The 22769-nt window shown below is 40.8% G+C and overlaps 2 protein-coding genes across 12 annotated transcripts in view; both read right to left on the reverse strand.

Moving 5' to 3' along the window:
• Positions 1-2237: 2237 nt before the first annotated feature.
• On the reverse strand, positions 2238-5631 carry TMEM35B (transmembrane protein 35B). Its single transcript, XM_069585841.1, has 3 exons — positions 5270-5631; positions 3630-3810; positions 2238-2677 (listed from the first exon to the last, which is right to left on the reverse strand). Exons 1-3 carry the CDS (start codon positions 5561-5563, stop codon positions 2580-2582), a joined length of 573 nt encoding a protein of 190 aa, XP_069441942.1. The 5' UTR covers positions 5564-5631; the 3' UTR covers positions 2238-2579.
• Positions 5632-7076: 1445 nt separating this feature from the next.
• Positions 7077-22769, reverse strand: part of ZMYM6 (zinc finger MYM-type containing 6) — a 46328-nt gene continuing 30635 nt past the window's right edge. For all 11 annotated transcript variants that reach the window (XM_069585663.2, XM_069585780.2, XM_069585718.2 and 8 more), the window contains 2 exons: positions 10936-11080; positions 7077-9033 (listed from right to left, as the gene is read on the reverse strand). In XM_069585663.2, coding sequence (XP_069441764.1) covers positions 7202-9033; positions 10936-11080 — 1977 coding nt within the window. In that variant the 3' untranslated portion in view covers positions 7077-7201. The remainder of the gene's footprint in view (positions 9034-10935; positions 11081-22769) is intronic.

Here is a 22769-nt window from a genome sequence, read left to right on the forward strand (position 1 = left end):
ACCTTACAGGCCAGGCCTTCAATCTAATGCCAGCTGTGAGAGATTTTACTCAAAGTCCCGGCTGGAGACAGGCTGGCTGTGGAATCCTGGAAGGGGTGGAGATGGGAAGAGGCCAGGCTCCTAGGATGTCCAGGCTCTACTTTCAAGAGCTTCGAAATATCCATGCAGAGGGGCAATTCTCGGAAGCAATGCAGATTTAATTACGTTGGACTGATCATCCCGTATACCTTCAAGTTGAAGAGCAGGGGTGCCACGCCTGCCCACTTCTGACTTTGGCAGCTGGTGCGGTGGGAAGTGTGGGTTCTGGAGTCAATCAAGCCTTAATTCTAGTCTCAGCACTGACACGTGGGCACTTACGCTTTCTGAATCCACTTTCCCATCTATAGAACTGCTATTTAATAACAGCATTTACTGAGCACTTATTATGTGCAGGCACTATTGTAGCACTTTAACTCACTAAGTCTTTGCAGCAACTCTATGAAAATATTTGCCATTATTACCCATATTTTGCAAGTAAGCAGTAAGAGGCACTACCTACTCTCTCCCTTCTCTTTGCTGACCACTTGACCAGTGTGGGTAAATCTTAACTAGTCTAAGTCCCTCGTGGGAATTCCATTCCCCATGCCAGTGATTGGTGTAAGAATGGAAATGTGATATAATTCTGTAGAGTGGGATATGAGGGGGAAACCTAGGGGTCTTCTAAAAGAGCTTTCCTCTTTCTTTTCATCGTGGTATATTATAGGCAAATGTGTTATCTGGAGCTACTGCAGCTATTTTGCAACCCTGATGTCAGTAGTCAATAAACTGAAAGCAGCAGAGGACAAAGTTGAAAGAATATCAGTCTGGTGTCATCGTAAAGCAGCCAAAATATGCAACATTGAAACTGAAGCTATGTTATCTCTGGACCTCTCATGACAGAAAAAGGTTCCTTATTGTTTTGACACTGTATATGTCGTGGGTTTCCCAGATGCTCAGCAGGTGAAGAAACTACCTGCAATGTAGGAGACACAAGTTTGATCCCCAAGTTGGGACGATCCACCAGAGAAGGAAATGGCAACCCACTCCAGTATTCTTGCCTGGAGAATTCCATGGACAGAGGAGCCTGGCAGACTACAGTCCTTGGGGTCACAAAGAGTCAAACACGACTGAGCAGCACCGGCGTATGTAGTATGCATATATATACACATACATACCCACACACACCTACTATAGGTAGACTGCATCACTGTGTTTTCAGACACCAAAGAGTGCCAGTTTGCCTGAGATTCCCAGCTTGTCAGTGTCAGAGCAGAAATTAGTGTTCTATAGTGAAGATGAAATGGAGTAATGTACACAGATTTCTTTTACTCCTGTGGGCTCCAAAAAGCCACTGACCCTACCCGCAAAAGCAATTTGTAGGCTGGTGGCTAGCGTATTTGTATAAGTAAATGAACGTTTTTTCTTCATTATTTCCCTTGATAGGAAGCACATCATTTCCCTACCTAGGTGAAGACGGTTGGTGATCACCCTAACATGGTCACTGGCCCTTGAGAACTGTCTCACACACACGCTTCTGACTCCCCAGGGCTTCTGCAGTTCACCCCAGGTTTCCGGCACTGCTTTAACACGCAGCACTTTTGGAATTGGCTGTCCCCTGCCTCTACATAGATGTCCAAGGAGCACTGCACTGAGTGCCCTGGCGGTTTCAGATCCTGTAAAATGATGACTCAACGTGCATTTCTGTTAGTTTTGTGACTCTAAGGTGCATGAGATAAAAAGGAATGGGAGGGATTATCTCATGTGGCTCAGCAGGCAAAATCAGGTATTTGTAATATTCTGCCATACTCAGTGTGTAAATTCTAAGCTTATAATAAAATCTTAAAAACATGCATGCCTTTTGAATCAGCCCCTCACTTCAAAGGAGAGAAAATAAGTATGTAGAGGTGATTTACTGTGAGGTTTACAATAGCTAAAAACACTGGGAACAATCCAAATGTTCCTAGTGGGGGCTTTTATAAATACATCACACTGCACCCTTACAGTGGACTACTACGCAACCATTAACATCACTGAGATAAAACAGACATGGAATGGTGTTAATTACAGTGTGTTAGGTTTAGAAAGCAAGCAAAATAAAGTAGTACATACAGTCTCATTTTCATTAAAAACATATCTGAATAAAGACACAGAAGAAAGTTGGGAGGTACAGTTATACAAAGGAATAGAAAGTATCAATAGTTATTTGGGGGCATTAAAAGTTCGGGTGATTTAAATTTACTTTCGCATGACATGAGGAATGCTAAGAGTATGTAACATGGACTCTTCAAAAAAAGAGCAGTAAAATGTCTGAGCAAAAGGCAGGGCCAGGCAGACCAGATGTCTACTTGAGAAAGCAGGGCCAGGTAGACCAAATGTCTACTTCAACACTGGCCACCCTTGGGTATACGGGTAACAAGGTGATGCTCTGTGTTCCACCACGTTTCTGCTTTGACAGTGACATGGCCTGAAGGGACAAGACAATCTACTCCCAGGATTCCTTGAATGGACTTGGAGACTTCTTCCTAGTGGGTCTGGACATCTTTTCTGGTTTGGACTTAGAGCTAGCAGATATCCAGCAGCAGCAGGAGCCCCAGGCAGACGATGGCTGGAATGCAGGTGTTCAGTGACTCTTTTAGAGACATCAAAGTGAAGATAGCCCCTAGAATGGAAAATGAGGTTCCTGAGGCTCCCTGGAAATGCCTGGGAGATCCAGGAGATCAAGGCCCTCCAGCCAAGGCTGACCCACTCCAGCCTAAGCCCTCTCTTGAACACCGTTCCCCTCCCCCCACACACACCCCCTAAACTAGCTGCTCTCAACCCTCTGATCCCCCAGAAAAAGCAGAACCAGAAATCAGAAGCTTCTTAAACTAACACAGCCCCTCTCAGATGGCAAGAAAGAAAACAGGAACAATCCAACCAAACAGGGCATGGAGCGAGTAGGTGGGCATTTTCTGAAGGATCAGATTGCCCCTGATCCTTCTCCTTTCTCATCCCCAGGGAAGGGAAGGGAAGGCCCGTGGACTGGTGGTGGACATGGCGGGGAAGAGCTGAAAATGGGGCACGCTGCGGAGATGGAAAGCCAGCCTGGAAGAAGGGCAGGAGCACCAGCAGCAAGGGTGACGCAAAGCCAGGGGATACAGAAGAGCCTGAAGAAGTCTGGCCTTTGAAGCAGCAGCTGTCTTTGTACACTGGCAGTTCCTGTGGGGAGAGCCACTAAAAGGGGGCCCTCCAGGAATCATCTGCCTTTCTGTTCAGGGGGCCCAGCTTTCTTGCTGTTCCACCTGCCAGACACATGAGTCCAGTAGCAGCTGCTACTCCCTCCCCTCATCTCAGGGCAGGGGGTGAAGAGAAAGGGGTAGGGGCTTTTAGGTTCCAATATATCCTTATGACAGAAATATCATGCAGCCAACAGAACTGCCGACAATTGTTATAGTGTAAGTTTTAAAAGCACCTATCCTAATCTGAAGACCATGGAAACTGCAATTGAGCAGAAAGTGCTTCTGGTTCCAGAGAAAAAAGGGTGGCAACAGTAAAGAGAACAGTCAGATTTTTTCCATCACCCTCCCCCAGAAGTCCCCATTTCACCAGCCCGGTTGCACACCCCCCCTTACCCATCATGAGCAGTGTCAAAATCAAGTTACTCATCTCTTGCAGCATCGGTGGGCCCAGGACCAGCAGCAGCCCAGCCAGCAGTTCCAGCCAGCCCACAGCCACTTGGTAGCTCATGGGATCTGGCTGGTAGCCGAACACCTTCAGCGGAAACACCTCAGCGAACTGCACGAACAGGGCTTTCTAGGGGTGGCAGGGAATGCCTGTCAGCCACAGTCACCAAGGATCCACTGCCCAGATGCTCCACAGGGGCATTCTGTGCCAGCACCCTTAACTTCCCCAGCAAAGGAGCTGGTACATCTAGGCCAGGGCCAGGGCTGACCTCAGCCAGCCTGGAAAGGAGAGGGCCTCCCTGAGGGGCTGAGCTTTGGCATCAGAGAACACTTTATGCTCCAAAAAGGGCTGGATGGTGGTACAGAGATGGAGGAACTTTCTCACCAGTTTACAACCCCGCCCCAGATTCCAGGAAGAGGAAGCTAGGCTTGGCCCGTCTCATCTAGCGCCAAGGCTTGGGAACTTCATGACTTCTCTTTCCTTCTGCCTGGCCTGGCTTCTCTTCAGGCTACTATGCAGGAGTATTTGGAGATGAGGAAGGGGATGGAAGGAGAGACTTTTTTGTTCATTAAACAGATTCTACTGAATATCATATGCTGGGACCCAGATCTCACTGCAGCAGACAGCACAGGAAGTGAGGGGTTCAGAGTGAGTGACTCAACTCACTGAGTCAAACTCTGTCCTGAGCCACATGACTTCACCTGGACCCTTAGCGTGGCTACTTTTTCCTGCTCCCCAACCTCAGTTCTACCTCCCCTACTCAGGGCTCTAAGGAAGAAACTTTAAGCCGTCAGGCTCTGAGGATGTTTCCCCAAACAACCCACCCTAAGCCAGGCCAAAAGAGGGCAGGGGCGGGGAGGTGGGGTGTACTTTGTCTAGAAAGTCTGGCTGGTTTAAGGGGCTGGGTGGATTGGTGTGCAGAAGGACATCTCAGCATTCCCGAGAGTGGAACCAGACAGGGAGCCGAAGGGCGACTTTCTAGGCCTCCCTCTCCGGCTCCGGGAAGGATTCCGGATTCTAAGTTCAGTTCAGTTCAGCTGCTCAGTCGCGTCGACTCTCTGCGACCCCACGGACGGCATCACGCCAGGCTTCCCTAAGGTAGTTGAAGGTCTAAAGTTTGGGTCCTGCTTCCTGACTAGCTGTGTAACATTTAGCAGAAACACTCCACCTTCAGGGCAAGTTTCCTATCCGGCTAAGCGGGGATTAGTTAAACCTCTGCCTCGTGAACTTTCCAAGAACTCAAGCAAACGAAGGAGGGCAGCAAGGGAGCTCGGTCCTACTCCCTCCCGCAAAGGGACCCCGAGCTTTCCTCTTCCGACTCTAGATTTGCCTTGAAAGGGATACCCGATGGGAAGGGGATGCCAGAGAACTCGGAGGAACTCCCCAGGCCGGTGCCCACGTGTACGCCGCGGGGCAGGCGCTCTCCCCCAGCGCTAGCGCCATCTAGCCCGAAGGCAGGCGGGTCCGCGGGGCGCGGGCAGGAGGGGCGGGCCGGCCGGGCACCTGGGTAACGGCCGGGGTTGCAGCCCCCGCTGCCGCGCGGTCGATCCCCCGCCCGAACGCCCTCCGCCCACACCGCGCCGCTCACCATCTGCTCCGACACCGGAGCCGAGATCTGCTCCGAGAGCTTAGCCGCCCCCGTGAGCGCGAAGAAGCTGCCCAGCAGCACGCGCAGAGCGGTGAGCGGGAGCGCCATGACCGCGCAAGCATGCGGGCCGCGCCCGCCCCGGGGTAGGCGCCGCCGAAAACCCGCCCCCTGCCGCCCGGGCGTTGCCTCCCTCCCCGGGCGGCCGGAAGACTTCACCTCCCAGCGGGGCTGCCTCCCTCGCTCGGCCCTCCACCGGCTGCGAGAAGAGACGGCGCTGAGGCAGGGCATCCCCATCTCACAGCTGGGGACACTGACGCCCGATTGCTTTGACACTAAACGGTCCCTTCTGAATTTAGGGAAAGTTTCTCAGCCAATATGGACAGAGCAGAAGAATCAAACATGGGTATCTGGACGTGGCTTGCAAAAGAGCTCCATTTGGGTCAAAAGACGTTGATGGGGTGGGGGGGTCGCTCCCGCCCCTGCCACGCTAGCTTGGCGATCGGAGCTGTCACCTAACTTCAGCGGGCCTCAGTGGTGTCCTCATCTGAAATGTGGATAGCGCCGTATCAGTCCTGAGATACAGCACAACGCCTGGCACAAAGAATTATTTGTAAATTATTTGTGAAATTATTAGGAATAAATAATTGCTAGTGATTATAAAATAAGCTGTTTCTTATCTTTGCCTTAAATATATTTTCGCTCTAATATCTCTCAGTTGAAATTACAATGTGAAGGGTGTTTGAAAATTCAGCTATGGGCAGCGGTGGGTAGAGACGTTTTCACTGAACAAAACCCTACAGTCCACTCCTGGCCCATTTTCTTTTACTGAAATCTATCTAAACCTGGATGAGAAAACTGAGACAAATTCAGAAAGTGCTTTTTTTTTTTTTTTAACCAATCCCCCCCCCCCCCAGCTAACAATGCTTGTTTACATTTTTTAATGATTTTTTAAAAAAATTTAAGGTAGCTTTCATGACACTTGAAAATATATGAAATTCATATTACAGTGTTCATAAGTAGTTTTATTGAACCAGCTTGTCTGTGTATTGTCTACCACTGCATTTGTGATGCAACACGAGAATTGAGTAGTTCCCACCGCATTGCCTGCAAAACCTAAAATATTCACTACCTGGCCTCTTATGAGAAAGGTTTGCTCAGTCAGGTCTAGAGACAGAGAGGCCCCTAACAGAGATCTCAAATTCTCCTGCTGCTTCCATTTCCTGTCAGCCACGCTCCATGGATCTGGTTTTCTATCTACCCATGTGTTTCTAAAGGCCAAGCAGTTTCAACATCCAGGAGTGTTAGCTATTACACTATAAACTGGGCCTTTCACTGAGTCCCTTTGCTGTCCACCTGAAACTCACAACACTGACAACACTGTTAATTGGCTATACCCCAGTGAAAAATAAAAAGTTAAAAAAAAAACACCAAAAAAAAAAAAACCCTCGGCCTTTCATTACCTACGTCTTTGTCACTAATCCAAATGACTGATCCATCAATAAAATAGCTAAGTTCTCTACCTTGGACTATTAAAATTATATATAGTTATGAACTTCCCTGGTGGCTCAGATGGTAAAGCGTCTGTCTACAATGCGAGAGACCCGGGTTCGATCCCTGGGTCGGGAAGATCCTCTGGAGAAGGAAATGGCAATCCACTCCAGTACTATTGCCTGGAAAATCCCATGGACAGAGGAGCCTGGTAGGCTACAGTCCATGGGGTCCCAAAGGGCTGGACACGACTGAGCGACTTCACTTACTTACTTATGTATAAATGTGTAATTATTAAATTCCTCAACAAAAAGAGAAAAATTATTAAAACACATATTTAATCACCAAGAACATATATCCACATTAGGAAATTATTATTTTCAGATACTCATACAAAATTTAACACAAAATTATAGACTCTGATAATAAGGAATATGCAGATTACTATTCTTTCTCCTTTACCAATTTTTCTATCCTTGGAATTAAAGATGTGACAGCAAGTCGTAGTGCAGGGCCAGAAACCAACAGATTTCTTTGTTTTGACTCAGTCAAAGCTGAAAAGGTAGCATCACATAAATAAATAGTTGAAAAAGGTAATAAGCATTTCATTGCCTTTTCATGAAGTTCTGGGTAACTTGCCTTTGCGTTTATCCAAAACTGAGTTACAGACATTGATTTAAATACTGATTGTAACCTTAAATCTGATGATAATTGTGCCAATTTTTCTTCTTCAAAGTCCGTGAGATTACTATTTTGGTGATTTGTAAAAGGATTAATTATCCACAAATTTCCTGAACGCAAGTCTTCTTCTGGTGGATAATAGTCATTGAGCATTTGAGAAAGTCCTTCCAGGTGCTCTAATATAATGCTTGCCATACCGCTCATATTTAAGCCTGATGAGCTTGAGAATTCAGAAAATGAAGGGAACATATCATAATCATTCTCTTGTGTGCGCTTCAACCACGTTTTTAACTTTTTCTTAAGCATATCCATTTTATTATACAAATTGAAGAGTGTAGTCATAGTTCCTTGGAGACTTAAATTTAACCCATTTATAAGTGAAAAAACATCTGATAAATAGGCCACCTTTGCAACCCATTCCTCATCAAAAAAATACTTGGCCAAATCTGAATGCTTCTGATTTAAAAATATTTCAATTTCATGTCGTAATTCAAATAATCTTGTTAAAATTCTTCCTCTTGATATCCAACGTACTTCAGCATGAAGTGGTAAATTCACGTGCTCAGACCCCATCTCTTCACACAAAATTGTCAACATTCGTGAATTCAATGCATTGCTCTTTATAAAGCTTAAAATTTGTGCTGACTGCAAAAGAATTTCATGTAAGCATGGAGACAACTTTTCTGCTGCTAAATGTTCACGGTGAATAAAACAATGTGTAAATGCCACTGTATTCGTGGCAACTTCTTGAATTTTTGCCCTTAAACCAGAACACCTACCAGTCATGCTTGCAGCCCCATCTGTACAGAGACCAACACAATGCTTCCAGTTCAGAGATTTACTATCAATATATTTATTTATTAGTTCAAATATTTCAAAACCCGTCATTTGGGAAGGTATTTCAATGCAACATAATAATTCTTCTTTTATATCATTACAACCATAATCAATGAAACGAATATAGCACAAAAGAAGGGTGGTATTTGAGATTTCTGATGATTCATCTATCTGGAGGGCAAACCACTTGGACTCTCTGACTTTTTGAATCAGCTGATCTTCAATGTCTGCAGACAGCTCATCAATCCTGTGTCCAATTGTATTATTAGAAAGAGGCATGGTTTTCATTTTGTCTCCAGCACTGGAACCCAAAACTTCTGAACACATTTCTACTAAATATGGTTTAATTAATTCTTCAGCAATGGAAAATGGCTTTTTGCTGGCAGCAATTTGGAAAGCAATTAAATAAGAAGCTTTCACAAGTGACTTTTCAACTAGTAAACACTTTTTTAAAGCACTGTTTTGACATTCCATTTCTAGAGATTTTTCTTCAAAAAAATCTACTGGTTTGTTTTCTAATTCTGAATGCTTTGTCTTCAAATGATGAGAAAGATTTGCTGGCTTCATGTTTTCACTGGATAAAATTTCTCCACAGATGACACACTGTGGCCTCGGTGAGCTTTCTTTTGATCCCGGACAGATAATAAAACCAACTTTTAAATATTCCGCATCATAAGTCTGGAAAAAACCTATTCTTTTTTTCTTTGCAGGTGGAGAATCAAGTTCCACATCATTTTTCTCATTAGGCATAGATAAATCTGAATGAAATATTTGAATCAGTTATTTTCAAGAATAAGCAATTTATGTTTATCCCCCAAGCATTTAAAATTTATATTTTGTTACTATTTATATTTCTCAAGAGCATATACTAATTAAGGTTTAAACACAAACCATAATACTTCCATGATGCCATTTTTAATTCAGCTTTTAGCTGAATTTCTGTTTGTTCAAAGCTTGGTCACTGACAGTAGTATTAATAACGCTGTAGGCAGTCATACATGTCCTAGCAATGCCATGTATTTAATACATTAGTGGAATTAGGGTGATGTCTACAGAATACACCAAGTTAAAAATAAACTATTTTACTTTTTAAAAGATGTGGGGACGGGAGTAAGAGGAGAAAAAAAATGCTGAAAAAAGTTAATATTTAGTGAATCTAGATGAAGGGTATATTCATTGTATATATTCATATACCCATCCATTCATATACTCATTCATTGTGCTGTATTTTCAACCTTTCCAAATTCTGAATTTTTCAAAATTAAAGTTGAGGGGAAAGGGGTTTCATACCCAGTGTCAAACTGCTGAGAAATGGATGTTCTCAAACATTGCTAGCTGGAGCATAAATTGATATAACTTTTCAGGAGGGTAATTCTGCAGTAACACATTAAAATCTAAGCCTTAACAATCTATGACAGCTTTTGAATCAGTAATCCCACTACTTAGGATTTATCCTAAGGATATAATTATACAAGTGAAGAAAGATCTGTTTATACACCCTTAACTCAATACTGTTTATAACATTAAAAAACAGGCAACAATCTAAATGTTCAACCTTAGGAAGATGGATATACGTTATATATATATTCATATGTTATATACATTGGAATCTATGCATCCATTAAGAATCTCAGTATATATTTAAATTTATGTTGATATGAAATGTTTTCATGCAATGTCCAGTAAAAAAGTAGTTTACAACAGTATATGGAAAACATCCTAATAGAATCTCGAAATTCAAAAGATGTAATAAGCACACACATACCCACATATGTAGCTGTCCACAGATCCCTTACTACCTTCCATATGTGGATGTGTATTTAATATAAAATATAGGTAAACAAAGAGTGTATCATTTTAACAGGAATATAAAACAAATCAGATTTACTGAGGAAGGAAAACAGAATTCTCCTTGACTCCTACCAAAAGAAAGACATCCTACATAAAAACTCATGGTTAGTTGTTGACAGAGTAAGCTTTTAAATATAGTATATTCTGTGAAGTAAAATTATCATTAAAAAGAAATAGCAAAAAAAGTTTTCGGCAGTATATTTATGGCTGAGTACCTTTGCTGTCCACCTGAAATTATCACAATATTGTTAATTGGTTATATACTCCAATATAAAATAATAAGTCAAAGAAAATGTTTCAGGCAGAACAGGCTATAAAAATACTTGAAAATATAAGGGTAGTGGGATTAAAAGCAGTTAACATGGACTGGGGCAAGAGTATACAACATTTTCAAATAATTTTCCTGATCACCAATACCTCAGACATATAGTTATACTTTTAGTAAATTAATTCAGTGTTTAAAAAAGAACCAAGGTTAATCCACTAAGGCTTTTAACTAAATTTGTATTTAGTAATTATAATAGTCTGTCAGTACATCTCAAGAGCAAGGCACATGTACAGAAGATGTTCGTTCAGAAGATACTGTCCACATAATGCTTTGGTACATATGGACTCAATTTAGTAGTTATTAGTGTTTGTTAATGACAATAAATACAAAAGGAGTAAATTAGATGTTCAAAGTAGGTGATCCAAGAATTAATGATTTTCACATTTAAGAAACTGTCAATGGCTCTTCTTTCTTAAAAAATCAGAAACAAGCACACAAAGCAGAGGACAGACTTACTGCGCGTGGAAAGCACAACACGTACCTGCCTGACATTCCTTGTGTTGTGTATGTGGTTTGCAAGAGGTAGCCTTGGTCTGTGTGACAGGTTTGCACAGTAACGCTTTGTTCTTTAAAACTTTTGAAGACTGGGAAGACAGAAGTTTCATGGCATCTGTCTGCACACTTCCCTAGTTAAAAACAAATTCAGAAACCAAAGAGAGATTTTTTTTTTTTTTAGTATCTTCTCACTGACTAGAATTGCTATCGATCGAAAGGTGATATATAAAAAGAAATATAATTCTCTGAAAGAGTGGTACAATAAAATAGCTTTGGAAAATATATATTAATTACTAATTCTTCTTCAATCAGTATCAGTACTATTTACTGGTTTTTAAAAGTATTCTGCCTACAGTAAGTACAACGGAAACAATCTGCAGATTAGGACAACTGGATATTCAGAAAAACTGGATCAAACTTCAGACCACATGCAAAAAAATACTTCATATTGATTAAAGACCTCAACACGAAAAAAACAAAACTTTAAAACTAATGGAGAATTTTCAAATAACCAGAACTCAGAGAAAATACTGTTCATCTAAGAAGGCCTTCTCATCTCTCCTTGCTATTCTTGGGAACTCTGCATTCAGTATATCTTTCCCTTTCTCCCTTGCCTTCTTTCTCCTTTCCCATTCTTCTGTGCCTGGTTCAAAACTGGGAAAGGAGTATGACAAGGCTGAATACTGTTACCCTGCTGATTTAACTTAAAAGCAGAGAACACAGGGCTTCCCAGGTGGCACTAGTAAAGAACCCGCCTGCAAATACAGGAGAAATAAGAGATCCAGGCTCAATCCCTGGGTCAAGAAGATCCCCTGGAGGAGGGCACGGTAACCCACTCCATTACCCTTGCCTGGAGGATCCCATGGACAGGGGAGTCTGGTGGGCTACAGTCCATAGGGTCCAAAAGAGTTGGACATGACTGAAGTGACTTAGCATGCATGCACACAGATTACATCATGCCAAATACCAGGCTGGATCAATCACAAGCTGGAATCAAGACTGCCCGGAGAAATATCAACAACCTCAGATATGCAGATGATACTAGATGGTAGAAAGTGAAGAGGAACCAAAGAGCCTCTTGATAAGGATGAAAGAGGAAAGTGAAAAAGCTGGCATAAAATTCAACTTTCAGAAAACTAAAGATCATTGCATCTGGTTCCATCACTTCATGGGAAACAGAAGGGGAAAGAGTGGAAACAGTGGCAGATTTTATTTTCATGGGCTCCAGAGTCACTGCAGATGGTGATTGCAGCCATAAAATTAAAAGACACTTGCTCCTTGGAAGAAAAGCTAGGGCAAACCTAGATAGTGTATTAAAAAGCAGAGATATCACTTTGCCAACAAAGGTCCATATAGTCAAAGCTATGGTTTTTCCAGTAGTCATGTACAGACGTTAAGAGTTGGACCATAAAGAATGCTGAGCGCCAAAGAATTGATACTTTTGAATTGTGGTGCTGGAAAAGACTCTTGAGAGTCCCTTGGACTGCAAGGAGTTCAAACCAGTCAATCCTAAAGCGCAGTCCTGAACATTCATTGGAAGGACTGATGCTGAAGCTGAAGCTCCAATACTTCCTCCATCTGGTAAGAGCAGACTCACCAGAAAAGACCCTGATGCTGGGAAAGACTGAAGGCAAAAGGAGAAGAGAGCAGCAGAGGATGAGACGGTCAGATAGCATCACCGACTCAATGAACATGGATCTGAGCAAACTCCAGGAGATAGTGAAGGACAGCTGAGCCTGGTGTGCTGCAGTCCAAGGGATCGCAGAGTCAGACACGACTTAGTGACAACAACAACAACAGAGAAAGAATTCTTAAATTAAACATGAAAGACTACAAGTAGAAAAGGCTGATACAATTGACTGCCTTGAAATTTTAAACTTTTGCAAACAATGGCCTTTAAAGGTGAAGGACAAACAACAGAATGGGCGAATGTATTTAAAACATGTTCTTTCATTCAGTAAACATTTACTGAATATTTACTACAAGCCAGGCACTGTTCTTAGCCCTGGAAGGTCTTAATTTAAAAACAAAACCCAGAAAATTAGGATTGTATTTTAAGAGTGATGGGGAACCACCAAACGGTACACAGCAGTCCCTCGTGTCTGCAGTTTTGCTTTCCTTGGTTTCAGTTACCCATGGTCAACCGCAGTCTGAAAATACAGTATTACTCCAGAAATACACAATTCACAAGTTTATGTTATGGAACTGCGCACCATTCTGAGCAGCACGATAAAATCTCCTGCTGTCCCGTTCTGTCCTGAAGAGGAAGTGAACCATTCCTTTGTCTGGCATATCCTGCCCCATTAGTCATTTCGTAGCCCTGGTGGTTCAGACAGTAAAGAATCCGCCTGCAATGCAGGAGACCTGGGTTTGATCCCTGGGTTGGGAAGAGTCCCTGGAGAAGGGAGTGGCTACCCACCTCAGTATTCTTGCCTGGAGAATCCATGGACAGAAGAACCTGGCAGGCTACAGTCCATGGGATCTCATAGTCACACATGACTGAAGCAATTAACACTTCCACTATTTTTTCCACTTTTAGCCATCAAGGATGTCAAATGATTGCTGTGGTATCACAGTGCTTGCGGTCAAGTAACTGTTACTGTATTTAGGCTCCCAGATAGCTCAGTGGGTAAAGAATCTGCCTACAATGCAGGAGACACAGGAGACGCAGGTTCAATCCCTGGGTCGGGAAGATCCTCTGGAGAAGGCCATGGCAACCCACTCCAGTCTTGCCTGGAGAATCCTGTGGACAGAGGAGCCTGGCGGGCTATAGTCCATGGGGTCACAAAGAGTCAGACACAACTGAGTGACTGAGCACAGCACAGCCTAACTCTTACTGTACTTGATAATGGCATCCCCAAACGCAAGAGCAGCAATTCAGATATGCCAAAGAGAAGTCCTAAAGTGCATCCTTCAAGTGCAAAGGGAAAAGCGTAACACTTCATCACAATGCCTACGTACTTTACCTCACTTAATCATCTCATATCACGACAACAATGGTGATACAGTACAATAAGGTATTTTGAAACAGAGACCACATTCATATAACTTTCATGGTAGTATACTGTTATAACTGTTCTATGTTATTGCTATTGTTGTTAATCTCTGTGCCTAAGTTATAAATTAAACTTTATCATAGATGTGTAGTACAGGAAAAAAATTAGTGTATATATTGGGTTTGGTACTGTCCATAGATTCAGGCACCCACTGAGGGTTTTGCAACATTCTCCCCACAGGTAAGGGGAAGACTGTTATTTAAACTTACTTTTTAAATAGATGTTGAAAGAAAATAAAGTGAAGTCGCTCAGTCATGTCCAACTCTTTGTGACCCCATGGACTGTAACCTACCAGGCTCCACTGTCCATGGGATTTTCCAAGCAAGAGTACTAGAGCGAGTTGCCATTTCCTTCTCCAGGGGATCTTCCCAACCCAGGGATTGAACATGGGTCTCCGGCATTGCAGGCAGGCACTTTACCATCTGAGCCACCAGGGAAAGCCACAATAGATGTTAGATGCAATAATTTCGAATGATGTAGTCATTCATAAAGTATATGCGCGAAAAATAAGTTTTCTACAACTGTGTGCCATGTGTCCAAACTCAGTCTTGAACACAATGTTCTCAGTCTCTTATACATCCTTCTAGAGATGGGCTATATAATTAAGTTGCTTCTGATTACACATGATGTTGTTGTTCAGTTGCTCAGTCATGTCCAATTCTTTGTGACGCCATGAACTGCAGCAAGCCAGGCTCGCGTGTCCTTCACTATCTCCTGGAATTTGCTCAACTCATGTCCATTGAGTTGATGATGCCATCCAACATCTCATCCTCTGTTGCCACCTTCTCCTGCCCTGAATTTTTCCCAGCATCAGGGTCTTTTCCAATGAGTAGGCTCTTCACATCAGGTGGCCAAAGTATTGAAGTTTCAGCTTCAACATCAGTCCTTCCAATGAATATTCAGTGTTGATTTTCTTTAGGACTGATTTGCTGTCCAAGGGACACTCAAGAGTCTTCTCCAGCACCACAGTTCAAAAGCATCAATTCTTCAGCACTCAGCCTTTACACATGGTAGCATATTACTAGCAAGGTTCAGCACCTTGCTTTGCCACCTAGCTAACTATCTTGGAGATATTTTCATATAACTTTATACAAAGCTGCCTGTTAACACTTTTATACACTGAATGCACTATATGTAATTTGAAGAGTCCCTGCTGCTGAACATTAAAGGTTACAAATCTTTTGCTACTATTAACAAAAAAAATATCCTTACATACAAATTGATTCTGCATGTGCTAGTATATCTATAGACTGAGGTCTCTTCTCTTTTCCTGCAAAGCTTTTACTGTCTCCATTCGGTCCACGGCTTGGGAGAGGGCTCCTGGGTCATTAAAAAGCTGCCTAGTGGCTGCAGGAAGACACTCAGGCAGAAGTCCTGACACCTGGGGGATCCACAGTGGCCCCTCAAAGGCAGATGGGCCAGAGGCTCCAAGCCCTTCTTGAGTTGAGGTTGACCCCTCAAAGGGACACTCGCCAGCCCAACGGCAGCCAGTCTGTCAGGTGGATGCCCAACTTCTTGCTGAGTTTCACCTCCTCATCTGTGAAGTGATTCTCTAAGACGTCATAGAGATGGGGGTCTACACAGGCAGAACCATGGTATGAAGATCCAAAAGGGCTTGGTTCAGGTTCTTCTCCACGACCACAGCAGTGTCCATGGTGTCCAGGGTTTTACCTCATTCATCTTGGGACAGCTTCTGCACACCCTGGAAGAGGATACAGCCACTGCACCAGTTTTGTATCTTCAAGACACCAACTCTCAGAATAAGTGGCCCACATTCTCCAGAGCCACAGTGCCATGGTGGAAATGGATGCTCAGAGAGCAGTACGTGTAGGAGGCCTGCAGATGCAGGTTGACCACACGTTTCATGCTGGCCTCCACCTTGGTGGAATAATTCTGATTAATCTGGGAGTTCTTGGTTGACTGGCAATAAAGACAATGTTGGCTGGTCCTGGAGACAGTGAATAGCTGAGAAGATGGTTCTGAAGGTTAGGACTGGAAAAGAGGTTGGAGGGTGGTCAGAGGCTGGAAGAAGAAGCATCCTTGGGTCTAATCCAGCTAGACCCTATTGAAACAAGAGAGATCCGCAGGACCGCCAGGTGTGCTGACTAGAATAAGGTCGTATAAGTGCTATTTGGTGGGTCAAAGTATATGAAAATCTGTATGTTACAATGTATAGGAGTCTGTTTCCCAATACTGTTAAACATCATCAAATGTTTTTTGCTGTTTCTCAGTAAGTGAGAAATTATATAATAGTAGTATGGTTAGATATTTTTCATGTTTAAGCATTATTTATATTTCCTCTTCTGTGAACTGTCTACTCATATCCTTTTCGTGGTTTTCCTTTATCTTTTAACTCTATGCATGTTTTTGAATGGGCAGTATAACATGGGACAATTCCAAAAATTCAAATAGCAAATAATGAAAAAAAAAAAATCCTCCCTGTTAAAATTCTCCCCCAGTCTTTCAGTTCTCCTCAGAGGTAATCACTGCTGTCTCTTTATTGGCTGCCTTCCAGAGGTATTCTATACAAACATACAGGCACGAAACATATATAAGACTGCTTTGTGTCTGTACATAAAAGAGCCACCACATTCTTTTTAACTGCGTGATATTCCACTGCACAAGATATGGTATATTTAACTACAGTCTGAACAGAGCAGCTGTGTATGCGTGCAAGGGACTCCACTTGCCACGCCATGTGACTAAGTGTGGGATTGGAGAGGATGCATTTCAGACTCTCTATTTAGGGCTATTTTCTTTTTTTCTAATTTATACAATATCTCAGGATGAACTTACAACAGCCCTGATCACTGATGAAACAACTAGGATGTTTATAGGCTTTTCCTACTACAAACAATACTGCAATTGTTATCCTTGTACATCATTTCATAAATGTGCAGAATATATCTGAAGGGTAAATTCTTAAAATTGGAGCTCCTGAGTAAAAGGGTATCTACATTTTAAATTTTAACAGGTTTTACTAAGTTGCCCTCTGTAGCAGTTTTACCAACGGCTATCGGCATTTTTATATTTCCCATCTGATAAAACTATAGTTCTAAATGGCATTTCTCTAATCTTGAAGCTGAATTATGTTTGTGTATATTTAAGAACCATTTTTTTTCCCAAGTCTATAAAATTATGGATCATACTTTTACCCATGTTCCTCATGGGTGCTGGATCTTCTCAATGACTCACAGAAACTCTTTACATATGGGAAAACACAGCCTTCTACAACATAAATTGCAACTTCTTCATTTTCCTCATGTGTCCTGACTTTGAAATGTAGTTGAATTTTCCTCACAAATCTTTATGGCTTTTGGGTTCTGTGACATATCTAGAAAGACTTTCCCTATTTCTGCATTAAAGTTCTTTCCTATACTTTTTCCTAATACTTTCATTATTTTTTAAACTTGAAACTTTTCTCCATCTGGGCATCATTTTGGCTTAACTTAGGAGGCAGAAATCCTATGGTATTTTCTTCCATATGTCTACTCAGTTGTCACAACACTGTTTATTGAAAAATCTAGATCTCTCCTAATGATGTGAACTGCCACCTTTATTATTTCTAAAACCGTGTGTGTGTGTGTGTGTATATACATACATATATATATTTACATATATATTATATATATATTTATGCATGCATGCACGCATGCTAAGTCACTTCAGTCATGTCCGACTCTGTGCGACCCTATGGACAGCAGCCCCCAGGTTCCTCTGTCCACAGGATTCTCTAGACAAGAATACTGGAGTGGGTTGCTATTTCCTTCTCCAGATTTATATATAATATATACATAATATTTCTATAATATTTATAATTATATATAATTTTGAAATATGTTTTTATTTATTAAATATATAATATATTATACATTTATAAATATATAATATATTTATATATATTTAGGTCTATTTCTGGACTTCTTTTCTATTGAATTGTCTATCCATGGCTTCCTGTTGTTTCAACTATGTAGCTCTATAAAATCTGTTGTATAAATGATTCACTTCACATCTAAAACTACCACAGCATTGTAAACCAACAATATGCTAATAAAATTTTTTAAACTTTTTTTTCAAATGTGTAGTTATAATTTGGGGAACTAGCTCTTCCCCTTCTTTATTCTTCTTTTTCAGAATTTCGTTGAAGGTTTTTAAAGCATCAGAGTGACAATCTGACTTGTGTTTTAAAATGATCATTCTGGCAACACTGTGGAGGAAAAAAAACTGCAAATGGCAAGAATGGAAGGAGAAAGAAAAGTAGGAGGTCACTGCAATAATACAGAAGAAAGATGATGATGGCCCAGACTAAGAAGATGGCACCAGAAGTGATAAGAAGTAAGGAACACTGGAGAGGGAGTAAAAGGGCTGGACAAAATAAAAGGACTCTGCTTTACCTGAGATGACTATTCATCATCTAAGAGTAGCTGGATGGATACCTGAACCTAGAGCTCAGAGGTCAAGGCAAGAGAAGTCAGTCTGTAATCAGCCACTATCCAGGCGGTTTAAAACCAGAGGACTGTATGAGTCCCCTATAAAGAAATGTATAGGCTGACAAAAGGGATAAGTATGATGACCTAGAAGTTGAAGGTATTTCAAGGAAGGAAAGAGAGATCAGCTGTATCAAATATTACTGAGAGCATGAGGAGAAGGAGAACTGAAAACTGACCACTAGATTTGGCAAAATAAAGACTGATGGAGGTCTTGACAAGACATATTTCAGCAGAGTGGTACAGACAAAAGCCTGACTAGAGTGAGATAAGGAAAGAAAGCAGATTAAAAAAATGATGCAACAAGCAGAGGCCACCCTTAGAGGACTTCTTTCCAAAATGGAAAGCAGAAAAATGGGACAGTAACTGAAAGGCCATGGTATTAAATAAGGATTTTTTTCAGGTAGGAAATAATACCACGTTTTTGTGTTGATAAAAATGATGAGTAGAAAGGAAGACAAATCCAGAATACAGAAAGAAATCTATAAGAAAAAAGACAAATACAAAAATGAAAGAAAACGCAGATGTTCAGAAACAGAAATATAAGCAAACTCACTAGTAATCAGTGACATACAAAATAAAACAATAAGATATTACTGAAGACTGGCAAAAAAAAGTTTAAATCTGAAAACATAAAATGACAGTAAGGCTGTAGGAAATGAGTACAAACATAAACTGCCGGTGGAAATAAAAACTGGAACACCCACTCAATAGGGCAATTTGAAAACTAAAAATGTAAATACACTTTGTCCTCAAAATTCCACTCTTCCATGTCTACACTAGACAAACACACCTGCCACGTGCACAAGAAGACATATACGAGATGTTCATTCATTGCAGCAGATATTTTTGATAGTGAAGCAACATATGTTTATCAACAGGGCAACAGATAAATAAAATGTGGTATCTATAGGCAATATAGGAGATCAAACCAGTCAATCCTAAAGGAAATCAACCCTGAATATTCACTGGAAGGAGTTTTGCTGAAGCTGAAGCTCCAGTACTTTCGTCACCTGATGCAAAGAGCCAACTCATTGGAAAAGACACTGATGCTAAGAAAGATTGAAGGCAAAAGCAGAAGGGGGCAGCAGAGGTTAGACAGTATCACTGACCCAATGCACCTGAATTTGAACAAATTCCGGGCGACAGTAGAGGAGAGAGGAGCCTGGCATGCTGCAGTTTATGGGGGTGCAAAGAGTCAGACTACAACCGAGCAACTGAACAACAACAAAATATACAATATTATACAGTAGTAGTAGAAATGTACCAAATCTATTAAGAATCAGATGGATATTTTAAAAAAATTATTATTTTCGATGGATGTGTATATATGAATGTGAAAGATTAAAAACAGTCTGAAAGGACACACACCAAATTTGTAACAGTAGCTGCATCGAGGGATGTGAAAAAGGACTGGGGGCAGTGATTCATTGTTTAAAAAGGGAGGGTAAGAAAAGAAAAAACTATGAGCAAATAAGCCAAATCTATCAATGGTTAATTATGGATAGAGGGAATATAGTAGAACATGGAGTTGGCAAAGCTTGGTTCATGGGCCCATCATTTGTTTTAAAGTTTTACTAGAACAGAGCCACTTACTTATATATTGTCGACGGCTACTTCTCCACTACAATGGCAGAAGTAAGGAGCTGCAACAGAGACTGCATGGCCTGCAAAGTCTGATTTACTCTCTAGACCTTTACAGAAGAAGTTTGCTGACATCTGCAGTATGTTTTCTTCTTTGCACTTTCCAGTACCTCACCTTTCCCCCAAACTTAAGACCACTTAAATAACCTGAAGGAATCCAGACCAAAGTCCCAGAGAAACAAAGAAAAAGATTCTAAAACAGTCTGGTTTTCTTTTTTAAAAATCATAAAAATACATTATTTATTATTATACTTTTTATAGCCTCAACTGAAAATATTAATCAGAACTATTCTGTAACACAGTTTAAATGACTGGTGAATTACAGAAGTACTCCATATAGGGAAAACATATATAGGGCAGTCACATTTAATATGAGAGATATGCTTCTGAATAATTCAAAAAACCAACATAATTTAAGACTAATTGTCCCATACATATAGAGGAAGAATGCATTATCACAGAATATACACTTATAATATAGAATATTTTTATAATATATAATAACATAATAAATAATACTTCATAACAATAATATTAAGGCACAATGCATTAATAATTCATTATATAATTAAGCAGCTAATAAAATTATTAATTCTATAACAGTGATTTATTAATCATGTAATTTTAAAATATAAAGTACAATACATAATATACATATAAATATGAAATTAACTTAATGACAGTTCATTAACTAATGTGGTATACTGCCTAAAAATAATTAACTAGTGTTATCATTATCCTCTTCCAACCTTAATAATGGAAGAGTTAAGAGATATCAAATTAAGTAGGATAAACTCTCTCTCCACATTATGGTGAAGGCTGGTCTGATTTCCTAGAAGACTTTTGCTAAAGAATGAAGCTAATGAATCTAACATGGTTTGGGTTTTTTCTCTTTTTCTTTCCCACTAAGGATTTCTTCATATGCAAAGACACTTGTCCATCTTTCACCTCACCACCATGGAACTGCAATCCACATACGGATCATCTTCAAAACTAGCAACTGTTGCTGAAATATGGTCAAAAGTCTATGCCAGTCACTTCATTGCTAGTTGATGTGCTGAAGACCCAGGCTAATTGCTGGGGCCCTCTTCCTATTACCTCTGTTTTTCTAATTCTAGCAAGTCCTCCTTTATTAATCCCTGGAAAACAACCCAGGCAAAAATCTCAACATCCCTTTCATCAACCTTGCACAAATTTACCTTCTTTACCATTTTAAAAGCTTCTTTATTAGCAGATGTTATGTTGTCTTCCAAGTTAAAGGCTCTTTAAATTCTGGTAAAGCTGAAATAACCAGTCCACCCTAAAGGAGATCAGTCCTGAATATTCACTGGAAGGACTGACATTGAAGCTGAAACGCCAATACTTTGGCCACCTGATGCAAAGAACTGACTCATTGGAAAAGACCCTGATGCTGGGAAAGATTGAAGGCGGGAGGAGAAGGAGACAACAGAGGGTGAGATGGTTGGATGGCATCACCGACTCAATGGACATGAGTCTGAGAGTAAACTCCGGAAGTTGGTGATGGACAGGGAGGCCTCGCATGCTGCAGTCCATGGGGTCGCAGAGAGTCGGACACGACTGAGCGACTGGACTGACTGACTTGACTGACTGAAAGCTGAAATGTTTTGATAGCTTCAGCGCTCCAGATATAGCTTGCCTGCTCATTTTTATATTCTTAAAACCTTGGTGGGCTTTAAACTTGAAAAGCCAGCCATGACTTGTAGTAAACCTTTTTGTCTCAGTGTCACCTCCTTTCAAATCATCAAAAATACTTCATGTCTTAGCACAGATGAGAGCTTGGCTTTAGGGGCACATTATGGTAACATTGATCTTACATCTGTGTTGCCAGGATTTTTTCAATTTATTCCATCATCCTTGCCTGGTTATAAGATAATTTTGTGAACTGAAGGGTGTATCTGCTCTAAATCCACTTTGGGGCTTTTTGAACATTATCTCTAATACCCTGCAGGGTGCACTCTCCTAAATTAACAGCATGAGATATCATAGCAATGGTCTAGCCTTCTTCACAGAGTTTTATGACATCTAACTTCTCCAAATTTACTGAATTTGGGGCACACTTTTTAATATAGCACTACCACTTAATGAACCTGAATCACACCATTATATGATATTGTTTTAAATACTTTTAATTGTATCAAGAGCAAATATTAAGAGAGCAACACCGTAATGAAAACATTAACCCAAGATCTGACACATTAGGTTTTGTGTGATACTGATAAAGGACGATGGGGATTTTGTTCTCCTGCTAAAGTGATGCTGACATACGACAATGACAAAGTCTGCAATTCTTTCAGCCTACCAGAAATTATGCATTTCTTTACTTTTTTTTTTTTAATTTCAGGAAGTTTCACAATAAAAAGAGAAGTTAAATATTATTTTACTTTGCACTATTCTCAGCTTCACGTAATTCAAAGATGCATAAAACAATAATACAGTGAACTTTTTCAGAACCTTCTAGTCGAGAAGAAAAATACTTGAAAGTAGTAAGAGGAAAATAACCACCCAGATGGAATTAACAAGTATTTAAAGAAACTAAGGAACCAGAACACAAACAGTAAAATAAATCAGAAATGCATTATTAATGATCTAACTTTAAAATTCAAAAACAAAAA

This window comes from Ovis canadensis, chromosome 1, assembly GCF_042477335.2.
Source record: "Ovis canadensis isolate MfBH-ARS-UI-01 breed Bighorn chromosome 1, ARS-UI_OviCan_v2, whole genome shotgun sequence".
NCBI lineage: Eukaryota > Metazoa > Chordata > Mammalia > Artiodactyla > Bovidae > Ovis > Ovis canadensis.